Source organism: Solanum tuberosum, unplaced genomic scaffold (assembly GCF_000226075.1).
Source record: "Solanum tuberosum cultivar DM 1-3 516 R44 unplaced genomic scaffold, SolTub_3.0 scf00202, whole genome shotgun sequence".
In the NCBI taxonomy this organism is placed as follows: Eukaryota; Viridiplantae; Streptophyta; class Magnoliopsida; order Solanales; family Solanaceae; genus Solanum; species Solanum tuberosum.
The window spans coordinates 575,060-590,007 of NW_006239128.1; the positions used below are offsets into that span (position 1 = coordinate 575,060).

Below are 14,948 nucleotides of genomic sequence, written 5' to 3' on the forward strand. Positions count from 1 at the left end.
ATTGGTTTGACATATTTTGAGGAAAATGAAGATGTCAGGATATTACCTTGTAGTCATATCTACCATCACAAATGTATAGTAGAGAGGAAGGTCAAAGATATGACTTGTCCCGATTGTCGTTGGGATTATAGTGGTATTGTGTCGTAGTTATAACAACAAAAATGTGCCTACGGGGGATTCAAACAGACAATCAACATATATTGATTTGGCATTCACGCGCATCAAAACTAGTATATATATATATAGGCTTCCAACCCCACCCCCATCTCCCCCCTACCCTGTGCTTTTTTTCTCACATTTATAATAAGTATAAACTCAATTTGTTTTCAAGTTTCGGCATTATATTATCATTGACTAATGAGTAGGGTGTAAATAAGAAACCTTAATGATACCACAAATATATATATATATATATATATACACACTCGAATAGTATCATTGACTAATGAGTAGGGTATGGACATGATACCACAACATATATTTGTATTGTATAGTATTATTGACTAATTAGTACGGTGTAAACAAGAAATCTTAATGATACCATATATATATATTTAGTTAGGGCATTTATTATAATTATTTAGCGGGGCATCAATGTAAGGGGTATATGTTTGTAATTAATTTGGGTATATGTTTGTAATTAATTTGGGTATATGTTTGTAATTAATTTGTATTTATGAGGCATTTGCTTAGTTTCTCCTATTTTCTTCTAGGAAAAAAGGTCAAAAATGCCATTTAAACTATGCGAAATGAACAAAAATGCACTCCGTTTATAGTTTGGCCCAAACATGCCCTTACCGTCAATACTTTGGTTAAAAAATGCCCTTAAATTATGCTAAAGGAACAAAATTGCCCCCATTTGTAGTTTGGTCCAAAAATGTCATTGTTGTCAATACTTTGGTCCAAAAATGCCCTTATTGTTATTTAATGGGTCAAAAATGTGCATTTTCCAAATAAATATATTATTATTCTTTTTACACATTTTTTTTCAATTAATGTTTTTTTTAAAAAAATTAGCAAATGTTTATCTTACTTCAATTCAGAAAAAAAAAATAATGAAATATTTCTTATTTTTTACCGTTATATAAATATAAATTAATGATGGATGTACTATGATCTTATATATATGATATATATATTATCTGTCGAACGGGTACACGAAGGTATTCTATTTAATTGATAAAATGAGATTAAGAAGAAAAAAATATTTCCTACATTTTTATTTGTTAAAATGATTTTAGAAGAAAGAAAACAAGAATAGTGTTCTTAAATAATAGGAAAAAAGGAAAAATATACCCCCGAACTATCGTAAATGGTATGCAGATATCCTACGCCTTACTTTTGAGATATTGGTGCCCCTGCCATCCAAAAACTAGAGCATATATGCCCTTCACTCTAACGGAGGAATAAATAGGGACACGTGACACAATTTTATCCGTCGATCCGATATTTAATAAATATCGGGTCGGTGGATAAGATTATAACACGTGTATGTCTGTTAGTATAAAGGGTATATATGTTCTAGTTTTTGGACGGCAAGGGCACCAATGTCCCAAAAATATAACGAAGAGTATCTGCATACCATTTACTATAGTACGGGGATATATTTTTCCTTTTTCCCTAAATAATATTTTAATTAGGAAGAAGACATGTTTAAAAAGACGGAAAAGGGCATTTTGTAACTATAGGGGGATTTTTGGACCAAAATATTGATTACAAGAGCATTTTTGAGCCAAAGTATTGACGGTAAGAGCATTTTTGAGCCAAACTATAAACGGAAGACATTTTTATTCCTTTCACATAGTTTAATGAGATTTTTGACCCTTTTCCCTTTCTTCTATTCAATTCGTAATAGGTCATGAAATATTGACATCCATTTGGGCCTAGGAGATATCAAGTAATGGGCCGAATGTGCTCCAAGCCCATTCTCCATTCTCAATGGCGCGCTGGGTAAATGTTCGTTAAACACGCGTGACTCCGTCGCTGTTCAGACGTACCGGTCACTTTCCTCCTCCATTTTCGTTAATCGAAAAGCTTCTTCATTAAGTAATCCAAAACGAATTTCAAAGAGGAAATTTCACCGTTCATCTCATAAACAATAGGTACAGCTTGATCTCCTTCGTATTTGTCTTCATTATACAATCCGATGGACGATTCTTACACCAATTTCCCGACGAGCCACCTTGTTGGCTCAGTACCGGTACGTACTTTTCACTTCGCACTTGTTTTTTCCGGTAGCTTTTGTTTTTGTCTGTGGATTTTTCCAAATCGTTGAGATTCTCACTACATTGGCGATTTTAGTTAGCTAATTAGTTTCCTTTAGGTTTATAGACTGGTTAGGGTTAAGACAAATTAGTATGGATATTGGAATCAATTGGTTTTGGATAGAGTGGAATTGGTATTTGATTGTGTTTGGAAATGTATGATTTGTTGGGATTTTTCACTACATAGGGATTTTAGCTACGCTTTGAGCTAAATTAGCTTCTTTTAGGTTTATAGAGTGGTTAGGGGTTCCTTAAAAGACAATTTTTTCTTATCGATATTGGATTTAATTGGAATTGAATAGAGTGGAATAGACATTTGATTGTGTGTGAAAATGTATAATTTGTTGAGATTTTAGTTACTTTTTGAGGTAAATTAGCTTCCTTTAGGTTTATAGAGTGGTTAGGGTTCCTTAAAAAGGCAAATTATTATCGACATTGGAAATAATTGGATTTGTATAGAGTGGAATTGCTATTTGATTGTGTGTGGAAATGCACGATTTGTTGAGATTTTTCACTACATTCGGATTTTAGTTACTCTTTGAGGTAAATTAGATTCCTTTAAGTTTATTGAATGGTTAGGGTTCCTTAAAAGACAAATTATTATCGATATTGGGGTTAATTGGATTTGAATAAGTGGAATTGGTAATGATGAGGATTCAATGTAGTAGAAACCCAACTAGTTTGTAGTGAGGCATAGATGATCTGATTGATTGTTTTCCCTAATGGAGTGATTGTGAGTGGAAATTTATGATTTATTGAGATTTTCTCTACATTGAGACTAGTTATTCATTGTGTTAAATTAGTTCCTTTAAAGAACAATTAATGTTCCTTAAAAGACAAATTATTATCAATGTTGGGATTAAATGGATTAAAATAGAGTGGAATTGGTATTGAGGATTCAATGTACCAGAAATTAGCTAGTTTGTTGTGAGGCGTAGTTGATTGATTGATTCTTGTGGTTAATTTGTTTCCTTTTGTGTTAGAGAGATTTTTCCATTTGAAGAGTGAAATTTTGCTATATCCACACAGTTGATCACCAAGTAGTTCGTGATTGAGGCTTGTTTATTGATTGGTTGTTGTGATTATTTGTTTCTTTGTAAAAGTATGTTCGACTGCGAACTAAGGGGGAAACAACAACAACGACATACCCAGTGTAGTCCCATTCAGTGGGGTTTGGGGAGGGTAGAATGTATGCGGATCTTACCTCTACCTCAGAGGTGAGAGAGAGAGGCTGTTTCTGATAGACCCTCGAGACTAAGGGGAAAAAAACAAAAAAACATTTGGGAAACTGATTATTGGTTAGTACTAAAAATTTCCAACTACATTGGGATTTTTGTGATTGGTTATGATAAATTTGTTTCTTTCTATTGTGTGACACTACTAATAATTGGAAAATATAGGAAATAAGCATAAGATGGGTATATTTTAACACATTTGAGCTAGCTGCACTTGAACATGGTAGTTGATTCCGGATAGAGTATTTTTTGAATCCTCATAGTTTGGATGCACCTTGTAAGGAGACTGATGGAACGATAGAGGGATATGAAGAGACACTTATACATAGTGTTCATTGACCTCGAAAAGTAGTAGAATAAAGTTTCTAGGAAGGCTTCTAGGGAGATGTTTGGATTCTAAAGGTGTTCATGTGTCTTATATTAGTCCTATTAAGGACATGTACGATGAAGCCAAGACCTGGGTAAGAGCAGTGGCAGCGGGAGGTGATTTAAAACATTTCCCGGTCATGATGGGGTTGCATCAAAGATCAACCCTTAGCCCCTTTCTATTTGCCTTAGTTATAGATGAATTGACACGACATATTGTAGGGGAGGTGTCATGTTGTATGTTATTCACAAATGACATAATATCGATCGATGAGACGCGTAGTAGAGTTAACAATAAGCTAGAGGCTTGGAGATAGGTCTTAGAATCAAAAGGTTTCAAGAAGTAGGGCTAAATCAAAGTACATGAGTGCAAGTTTAGTGACACAATGCATGAATCGGAAGTGAAGATCGATACACAATTCATACCGAAGAGAGCAAGTTTCAAGTATCTTGCCTCTATTATTCAAGGAAACATAGAGATTGACAAGGATGTCACACACCGTATTGGAGTAAGGTAGGTGAAATGGAGGGTACTGTATGATAAGAATGTGTCACCAATGCTTAAAGGTATGTTCTATAGAGTGGGGGGACGTACACTCTCGTTTGAGGCTGAGTGATGGCCAGTCAAGAACGCACACGTTCAGAACATGAAGGTAGTGGAAATGAGGATGCGTAGATGGATGTGTGGGCATACTAGGAGAGATAAGAATAGGAACAAAGTTAATACATGACAAGGTGAGAATGGTCTTTGAGACGAACAAGATGAGGGAAGTGAAGTTGAGGTTCGGGCATGTGAAGAGGAAGTGTGTGGATGTACCGGTAAGGAGTTGTGAGAGATCGGCTATAAAAGGTTTTAAAAGAGATAGAGATGGGTCAAAGAAGAATTGGGTAGAGGTGATTAGACAAGAGGTGACACATTTTCAGCTTACTGAGGACACGACTCTATATATGAAAATATGGAGGTCGAGGATTAGGGTAGAAGGGTAGTAAGTAAGCGAGTGTTGTCATACTTTTATCTGGGAGAGACAGGGGGGTCAATCTCCTTATCCTGTATTAGTTAGTATTCGTGTAGTATCTTATTATATAAATTTCACTACTATCTGTTGCATCATTTGCTCGGTATATCTTGATATTTTGCTGCCATTATTTTCCTTTCAATCCTGGTTTAGTTACACTTCTTTTGACTGAGGGTCTATCGGAAACAACCTCCCTACCCCAAAAAGGTAGGGGTATAGTCTACGTACATCCTACCTAGACCCCACTTGTGGGATCATACCGGGTCTGTTGTTGTTCACAATTAGGATGCAAAGTTGCTCAAATTGTAAAGACATTATAAAAGAGCCTTTTTGAAATGAAGACTACTTTCTTTTTTTTTTGTTGAAATGATAAATAAAGGATTTTGGATTAATAACTTTTTCTTAATAAAACTACAATAGAATGTATTTTATTTGACAACTAATTTGAAGGATCTGACTTCCTTGAAATATTATGTTTTAGTGATACAACAATACTCAGGAATTAATTCTTTCCGGGAATCTAAAGTTTAAACCCAAAAGTCTTATCTAGAGTCAGTTTTGATTGTTTGTTAAGTAATTTCAACTATACCTTGCTTTAACTGACTCTAGTATTTGCTTAGGACACTTCTTTTACATTATAGTTGTTATTTATTGTACAGGCAGTTGTCACTGAAGAAAAGAACAGCTATAAACCACAAGGTACCCTCCTGTAATAGGAATTTGTTACAACTCTTTTGATTGCTCTCTTGAAGAACAAACTTATGCTAATCTATTAATGCTGTTAGCAGCCCCTACAGCAAATTCTCCAATACTTCCTCCAAATAATGGTTCAAATGCAGGAAGAGGGTATCAAACTCTTGGAGGTGGTATGTCTTTCAAGATACTTGTATTTCCTTCTTCCTGATATATGGCATAATTTCTTTTACTGAATACTGAGAAAGTTGGTGGGACTTGCATGTCATTTTGATGGTGGATGATGATTGCATTAAACTTTTTTATTGGATGTCCCTGGAGGGATGAAGAATACATTGAACTACTTGTTTGAAAAATGCAAATAGAATTATTCAATAAGAAAATATCATTTATGAGTTTGAAGTTCAATTTGTTTTAAAGAATTTGATTTTGAGACCTGTGGAGGACTTGTAGAGTTAGTATGACTTGAAAACAAATTAGTAAATATATACTGTTGAGACTTGTGGAGGACTTGTAGAGTTAGTATGACTTGAATTTTTTTTAGCAAACATATATTATTTGTTGAAAAATGTATATTGAACTCCTTCAATGCAAAACATTGTTTCTGAGTTTTAAGTTCCATTTCTATTAATGGGTTGATTCTGAGACTAGTGGATCGTTTTAGGTTATTATATGAAATTGTGCCAAACACCACGAATCATGAAAAGAGAGAATGGTACATAAGATAGGACTAATGGGTTCTGATTGAAGTTATATAGCAGACCAGGAAATAACTGCCACTGGTGGTAAGCCCTAGGTGATTACTACGGTATCGGTTTTATCTTCTATTTCTTGGACAATCACATAAGTCCATTATGTGTTTAGGTCTTGCAATTTGTATATGTATTTTCAAATGTGCAGATAACTTTCTACAAAACCTAATTTTTCCTCCTTATTTTTGTGAATGTAAATATTGAATTGAAATCAGAAAACTCAAGCAGATCTCTAGCTGGGTATTACAATATAGCAGAGGTGGCTTCTTTCTTAAACAACCAATATGAACTGAAAGACTTTGAGTGTCTGTAAAAGCATGGTAACATAAATTTATTACTACCTTGACTAACATGTCTCCAAAAGAAAACAAACCCTTAAATAACCATTCATCACATGAATTTGTTTCTTTCTTGTTTATGGTTCCACAGAAGCTAATTTAGAAACAATATCACTTACCTGTATATATAAGGCTCCATACTGAGGATCTATGAGGCCATTCCACATTTGGACAAAAGGGGAAAACCTTAAAGGATGGAGCTACGATTGAAATTTTTTCTGAGACATGACCATATAGTGATAGTGATGGGATCTATTTAGGTAATATTTAGTAGACCACAGAGAGGAATCCATTGTTAACATCACACTGTTTAAGGAAAGGGATGGCTGCAATTTAGGTTTCATGTAATTGAAGTCTGAAATAAAGAAAGAGGCTGTTTGTGCAGCTTACTTCTGCATATCTGCATGAACGATTGACATTGATCTTTTCCTTTCTTACTTGCTTCCTTTTCCTTTTCATGTTATTGTCCCTCTTGGGCTTCCTTTCTTCCATATGGCATTCACCTACCTTGACTTGTTAAACCTACCTTCTTGTAATTACTGCTAGGCATCTATGATGCTTTAAGGTGTGCATATGGTTGTTATGTAATCCAAATTTATACAGCACATCAGAAGTAATAGACGTGCAGCTTCCATTAGTTCAAGTAACACCTACCTATTTTATGCAGAAGGAGATGGGGAGCAATCAACAAACAAGTGGAATGGAGTATTTAGTGTGTCATCTTATACAGAATATTTTAATGTGGATACAGACCTTGTCTTGAACAGATTGATGAGTTCATTGAATCCTACTACTGGAGATTTCTTCAGCAAAATTGATGCTAATCCTGACCTGTAAGTCCTACATATATAACTGTAGAAACATGGTGAGAAAGCAACTAAGTTTTGTCAGTTGCTAATATATAGATTATTTAACTAGGTTTGAGGAAATATGAGCTAATTCCTTTGTCAAAAAAAATATATGAGCTAATTCGAACAACAGGACAAAAGTTTCCATATTCCATATATACATACACTTATGCATCTATATGTATTTTGATCTTAACTCTTATTTCAGTGCTCGTTTTTCTTTCTCTTTTATCTGTTTATGTTGGCCAGTTTATGTTCTTGAAGCTTATAATCTTTTATAAGAAATTGAAAAAAGATGCAAAAAAAAAAACTTCTGTTTCGGTAGTGAAACACAAGCTTGCTAAGGACCTTTGTGGTGAAAAGAAGTGAAGTCTTTGTAATAAGATTCTCAACACATACTTATTAGAAAATGGGATGCTGATCACATGTATATTTCTCATGAGGTGAAGTTTCAAGGGGAAACCTTGTCCATATTCTTGCTGTTTGATTGTGTATAGTATTTCCTCATTCTAGGATAATGATTAATTCTGCATGTTGGTGTCCTATGTTGTATCTTGCAGTTCTGATGTACAAATTTTTAATTCTTCTATGAGGGAATTTGGTATATTAGTTTTTGTCTTTTGAGACATAAAACCATTAAGTTATTGATGTATCAAGCCAAAATAATCTTTGCTTCAGTTCCGGAGCCTCTCAAGCTGCTGGTGAAGCAATTCTCTTAGATATGATGTTGCACAGTAGCAATTCAATAGCGTGTCCTTTTTCTCTTTTTCTGTTTAATATCTCGCATCTCCTTGTAATGTGGGATTAGTGTGCTTTCCTTGACTTATGTGAGTTTTTAAATTTCTCCTCCTAATATTGTTCTTCTTTCTCCTGTTCTTGCATATTTCAGTTATGGGCTTATCTGGATATCTACTACTTTAGTATTTGTCCTCTCTTCCATTGGGAACTGTGCCACATACCTGATGCAGAGCGATAGCAATAGTTCTTGGAACTTTGATGTCAATTATGTGAATGTGGCAGCCTGCTCAGTGTATGGTTATGCATTGCTAGTGCCGTTGGGGTTTTACTTCTTGATTCGGTATATGGGTATAAGTGCTAGCCTGATACGCTTCTGGTGCTTGTGGGGATATTCACTCTTTGTTTTAGTTCTGAGCTCCGTAAGTATATAATTTTTCTCTGGATAACTCAGACCCTTACTAATCTTATTGCTGACATAATAATAAGGGAGAATTACTGGTTTTCTTTCACTTTAATATAAAATTAAATTTTTTGGCAACATGTATTCACTAAGATCCTATTATGTCTTCTCCATTTTTCAGTTTCTGTTGATCATCCCCGTCGAGTTCCTTAGGTGGACCATCACAATTGCTGCTGCCACAACATCAGCTAGTTTCGTTGCTTTAAACCTCAGAACATATGTACAGTCAGATGATCTTATGATTATACTGGTTGCTTCTTTTGCCCTGCAAGCAGCTTTGACAATCTTCATCAAGATGTGGTTCTTCTCTTAAAAGTTTCGCGTTACTATGCCAGTTGTATGCTCAACTCGCAGTTTCAAAAGTGTAGTTCGAGTTTTGTTTTCTTCCCTTTTCTGGTGTGTTTGGTGTACCATTTAATCAGTGGTTTGCATAGTTGTGTGAAGCAAAGAGTGGACAGTACAAACAGAGGAAACTTGTAGAGAAGTCATGTTGCATTATGTATTTTTGGTCTATAGGTATATGATTATGTTTTTCATGAATGAAGCTTATAGTAAAATTGTCCTTTTCCCACACGCTTTGAAGTGGAGTTTTTTTTTGGGGTTTTTGCATAAATAAATCTAAATATTAGTGTGAATATTGTTAAATAATTAGATTTTAGAGTCGATTTATTCTCATATTATAATTGTTAATATATGTTTTATTTTACATAAAAATATTTTTAGATCCATAGTCATTTGGAACTTGTATACTAATCGACATCGTTATATAACTAATGCCGTGTTCAAAACAGTCGCATTGCCATGTATTATTGAATTTCGTTGTATACTTTATACTATTTCGTTCGTTGAAAAATTATATTGTATATAATATTTTAATGGGGAATAAAATATAAATGAGAACAAATATTCTCTGTGTTGAAAATAAAATAGTATCAGAAAAATTATACTTTATACTATTTCGTTCGTTGAAAAATTATATTGTATATAATATTTTAATGGGGAATAAAATATAAATGAGAACAAATATTCTCTGTGTTGAAAATAAAATAGTATCAGAAAAATTATACTTTATACTATTTCGTTCGTTGAAAAATTATATTGTATATAATATTTTAATGGGGAATAAAATATAAATGAGAACAAATATTCTCTGTGTTGAAAATAAAATAGTATCAGAAAAATTATACTTTATACTATTTCGTTCGTTGAAAAATTATATTGTATATAATATTTTAATGGGGAATAAAATATAAATGAGAACAAATATTCTCTGTGTTGAAAATAAAATAGTATCAGTCGGAGCAGTCATACTCAAGTTGTTCTTGAAGACCTTACGAACATATCCCTTTGTAACTCCATTTTCTTTTCCCTTTAGTGGATTCGAACTGTACTAGTAATCAACACCCATAAAAAAATCAGCATCAATTTGCCCAATTTGATCGGATCTAGGGTTCTAGTTTTGTAAAGGAGTGTGTATGTGCTTTTGTGGTAAATGAACAAGCATTTCATATAGTTGTAGAGAGAGAGAGAGGGAGAGAGGATGAAGGAGTTGTTTGGGGGTCCAGGGAAAGTGAGTGGGTTGGTATTGAGAATGGGTCAGTGTTTATTTGCTGCTGCTTCTATGGTTGTAATGGCTTCTTCTCATGGTTTCGCCACTTGTACTGCTTTCTGGTATTATCTCCCTCTCTTTCTCTTTCTCTTACTATTTGGATAAAATGAACTGATTTGTGATGGGTTTATTGGAGGGGCGGAGATAGGTAGGACTAAGGAGGTTCATCCTCGGAAAATTACACTGTTTATATATGATTAAATTGTTTTTTTTTAAAATATATGTATAGTTTTCGGCTTCATCGTATATTTGCTTGTTTCAAATAGCGAAAATCCTAGCTCCGACACTACCCTCTCCAGACTGCAGTTTTGGGAATACACTGGATATGTTGTTGATGATAAAAGGAAGTGGATAGATTGAAGTGGGTGTGAAAATGCACACATACACACATACATATATATATGGAGCTATATTTATAGATTGAAGTGGGTGTGGTTATGCACACATAAACACATACAAATATATGGGGCTATATTTATAGATGTTTTTTTTTGGTTGTTGTTGGAAGTTTTAGTGTTTAATTTGTGAAAGTGATGTTTACAGTTCCAGTTTTTGTGCTGCATTAAACATTTTGTTATTGGTTACCTTTCTTTGGATGGGTGAAGGGGGCTCTTGTTAGTTAGTTTCATCAGACATAGCAAAGCGTCATTCAATCAATCTGAGCTAAAGATTACATTACTTTGGTAAACGTTGGTGCTAATGCCAAATTTTGGTAGTTTGTAGATTTAGGGTGTAGTTGGTATGAAGGAAATGTTTTCCTAGAAAAAAAGAATTCTTGATAAGTGGCATTCTTACTTATTTTCTAGCGTTTATTAAGTAAATAGAAAATATTGTACCAAGAGCTTGGTGGGGTAGTGGGAGATGAAGGGTTGGGGTGAGTTCAGGGTGTTGTAAGGTGGGGGAGGAGGAGAGGGGGTGGGGGTGGAGATGATAAGCAAATGCCACTTCTGGAACTTATTTTCTCTGATTCCACCAGGGAAGTCATTTTCCTAATTTTTGAGGAACTTGTTTACCTAGAGAAAAAATATTTTCCAAGACATTTGATCAATCAAAAATGGGGAAGTCGATAAACATTTCTGGAAAATGTTTTCCTCCTTATCAAACACACCCTTATTGGAAAAATTATAATCCATAGGCTATTATAGCATGAGAGAACATGCCTTATCTATCCGCAGTTGCTGAACTTTTCCTCTGTAATCGTTCAACATATTCATATCCTCCTTTCAGTTTTCTCTCCGTAAAAACAAAGTTGTGTCCCTTTGAATGCTGAAGGTTTCAGTCTTTGGCTTCAAGTCATAATTTGCTCTCCAAGTATTGGAAAAACACATTTGTTTTCGAACTTGGACTCTGACTACATGAGAGCCTGATTTCATGGATTAAATGCATTTATATTCCTTAGCGATGGTAGCCTTCAGTAATCAGTCTAGCAGGATTTTCCATCTATCGGACCAAATTAATTATTAGCTACAATTCGATAGTAGGTTAACTTGCCTCACCTTTGAGAATCTGTAATAGTTCTCGTTGTACTTTAAAGAGTGATTTGAATTGTTGTTATTGAACACTTAGGAAATCCATTATAGGCTAAGATTTCTGACTAGTTGCTTCTGAAAGTATTAGTCTGTTGTCCATTAGTATTTTCCAGTGTGTTTAGCAACTTTCCTATTGTTTCATTCTTTTTACTATCTTTTGGTTCTGTTCTCATATCAATTTTCTTTCAAATCATGACTTTCTAGCTGAACGCTCTTTCTTAGCAGTAAAGTTGCTTTGCCTTTGACAATTTGCTAAGTGAAATGCATTCAGTTTCATGTAGTAACTTCTGTCTCTTATGTTGTTCGATAAGATTATAGTTGTGCTCATGCTCCAACTACATGATTTTCTTGGTTCAGCTATTTAATTGCAGCAATGGGGCTGCAAGTAATATGGAGCTTCTCACTTGCCTGCTTGGATATTCATGCCTTAAGATTGAAAAGAGATCTAAGGAATTACGTCTTTTTGAGCTTGCTTGTAATCGGTGATTGGGTAATCTTCTCCTTTCTATTTTCTATTTTATGCATAGATGCTTATCAGTGGGTAATCTTTTAGCATTCACGCCAATTAGGTGAGAAGTGTTGTATATATATTCCTTTTCTAGTTTATCAGTATAAGAACTTACTTCGAAATACATCAACATTCCCGCTCAAAGGAAAAGAAAAAAATATGTGTGTGCGCGGTGGTGATACATGCAACTGTTATAACCTAAAGATGGCTCTATGTGCCTGAGTTTAGAAAACTTTCCAAATATAATGGGAATTAATTGATGAAAGCTCCTAAATTCAAAGACGGAATCATCTTTTCCAATTACAAGGAGGCTGTAAGCTAGTTAGCAGTGTAAGCAGCTGTTTTAGCACACAACAACTGAATAGCAACTCCTAAGACAAGCATAGTAAAGCAGGATCAGGATTACATGAAATATACCATCATTAGGGAGACCAGAGTAAATTTTTGGATACTAAGTTTTAGCACTTGACCTGATACAAGTAGTAGAAACTAGCAAACCAGTCTATATAGGTTATATATGAAATGTGATAATGTCTTTTCTCTCTTCAATATGTTTATTTATATCTTTAGTATGTAGTACTATTATTCCCTTTTGCTTTAACACGTCATGTCACACTTCTCTTAAAAAAAAAAACACCTCATATCACTCATGAAGATCCAAGGTTGTATCCATTCCATCGAGCTTGTTGGAGTCAAAAGAGCCAATTTCATTGATTTGTTATGAGATAGAGAACAAACTTATGGTTAATGTGAGTTCCACTTACCATCACACATCATTTCTATGTTTCCCTGTCCTGAATGTGTGTCTAAATTTCTAATACCATTCGGTTTACCCATAGCACTGGAATAAGATACACTATGAACATGTTTTCTGGATATTGTAGCTTGATTAATACATGACTAGGAATGGTTGTGGCATATCCTTTTTTGGATTCAAAGAAATTATCAAGTTATCCTTATTAAAATGCTTTGAACCGAGGGTCTATTGGAAACAACCTCTCTAGTCTCTACCTCACAAAGGTTGGGTTATGGGTGTAAGGCTTCGTACACCTCCACTCTCTGCAGACCCCACGTGTGTATACTAGGTATGGTGTTGTTGTCATTAATGTATGCCTTTAAAAGGTCTCATAGCAGAGGAAGAAGTTATGGTTTCTGGTAACTGCACTAATAATAGACCTTTTGAGAGTGACTAGTAAAATGATGTTGCTCACTCTAGTCTTGCATTTATGAGCTTCTAGGAAAGAAAATTGGTATATTCTGCTGGAACAATTGCTATGTTTTTGCAATATTCAATCCTAGCAGTTCAGCATTTTTAATTGTTTGAAGTCGAATACAGTTGAACTTGCAAGATATTGGAATGCTTTCCCAATTGGTGAATCTTTGAGAGTAGATACCGGAACATTACATAAAATTAACATGGAGATGCATCATATCTAATCCAACTGCTCTATTCATTTGATCAGAATAAGCTGTGTGCTAAAGGAAAGCCAATTCTGGCTAAACCAAAATAATGGTACTTCACTCAATTATCATCCTATATTATATCCTATACTCTACGCATCATCAGCATAGGTAGTTTTAGACAAGCCAATGCAGTGCTGATTGTTGACTTCCTGAAAGTCAAGTAAAATCTTTTTGATTAGCCAGTTTCCAAGAGGGAGAAGGTGTTATGGCAATCTTAGGCATACCACTAATAGGTTATTTAAAAAGAAGAGACTCCTCTTATGTTAAATAAGATTACTATAGTTTATCATTTTGCATGTAATTTCTGGACATATTTTGCATTCATGTTGTAAATATTATCCTGATGCAGGTGACAGCCATTTTATCACTTGCTGCTGCATGCTCATCAGCCGGCGTGGTAGTTTTGATCATTAAAGATACAAATATGTGCAAATCCACCCCTAAGCTGTCCTGCCATATGTTTCAAATTTCAGTAGCTTTGGCTTTCATCTCATGGTTCTTCCTTGCCATTTCTTCCTGCGTCATGTTTTGGCTCGCGGCCTCTTGATTAAAGGTCCCTTCTCCACACGCTACCACGTATTCATATGGTGATGTGAATATTATTGACTTTGAGAATTTATGTACAGGAAGTAGTAACTATGTTTTTCCTTTAGTGGCTTGTTTTGAGGAAGTAAGATGTCATTCAAGACACCCCTAGGTCATCTTTCATTGCTTTTGACATGATTTTTGACATCTTAATTCATAAACCAATTCACTTGCCTTGTTATTTCTAATCAATTGAAGAGTGAACATATAAATTGCCGATGGTTGGCTACGTGAACTTTCAACTTTATTGGTGAGGGTTCGATTCCTCACAGTGTAATCCCCTCCCCATTTCCCCTTCCGTTACTCCCATTATCTTTTATTTTATTTTTAAAAAAAAAGAACATATAAATTGTTGATATCTTCTTGAAAACACACACAAAACCATTATAGATGTTGCATTTTGGTGCTAGGCCCAAGTGGAGAACACTTGTGTTCTCTGGTTAGTCATCATATGTGATGGTATTGTTTTTTTTTAAAAAAAATAGCGAACTTTCCTTTTTTGGTGTTTGGATAATCAAGTTACCAAGTACTGAAATCCCCCCC

General features: G+C 34.5%; 2 protein-coding genes across 6 annotated transcripts; both read left to right on the forward strand.

Moving 5' to 3' along the window:
* Positions 1 to 1,955: 1,955 nt before the first annotated feature.
* LOC102593708 (protein YIPF1 homolog) lies at positions 1,956 to 9,286 on the forward strand. Of its 5 annotated transcripts, none has more exons than XM_015312470.1 (6): positions 1,956 to 2,200; positions 5,541 to 5,580; positions 5,667 to 5,747; positions 7,332 to 7,497; positions 8,402 to 8,669; positions 8,832 to 9,286. In XM_015312470.1, exons 1-6 carry the CDS (start codon positions 2,147 to 2,149, stop codon positions 9,021 to 9,023), a joined length of 801 nt encoding a protein of 266 aa, XP_015167956.1. In that variant the 5' UTR covers positions 1,956 to 2,146; the 3' UTR covers positions 9,024 to 9,286. The 5 variants fall into 5 exon arrangements, with proteins under 5 accessions (XP_015167956.1, XP_015167957.1, XP_006355686.1 ...); XM_015312471.1 differs by having other exon boundaries at positions 5,667 to 5,744; XM_006355624.2 differs by having other exon boundaries at positions 5,670 to 5,744.
* Positions 9,287 to 9,987: 701 nt separating this feature from the next.
* Positions 9,988 to 14,609, forward strand: LOC102594256 (CASP-like protein 5B1). Its single transcript, XM_006355625.2, has 3 exons — positions 9,988 to 10,381; positions 12,206 to 12,338; positions 14,170 to 14,609. Exons 1-3 carry the CDS (start codon positions 10,251 to 10,253, stop codon positions 14,365 to 14,367), a joined length of 462 nt encoding a protein of 153 aa, XP_006355687.1. The 5' UTR covers positions 9,988 to 10,250; the 3' UTR covers positions 14,368 to 14,609.
* Positions 14,610 to 14,948: the final 339 nt, after the last annotated feature.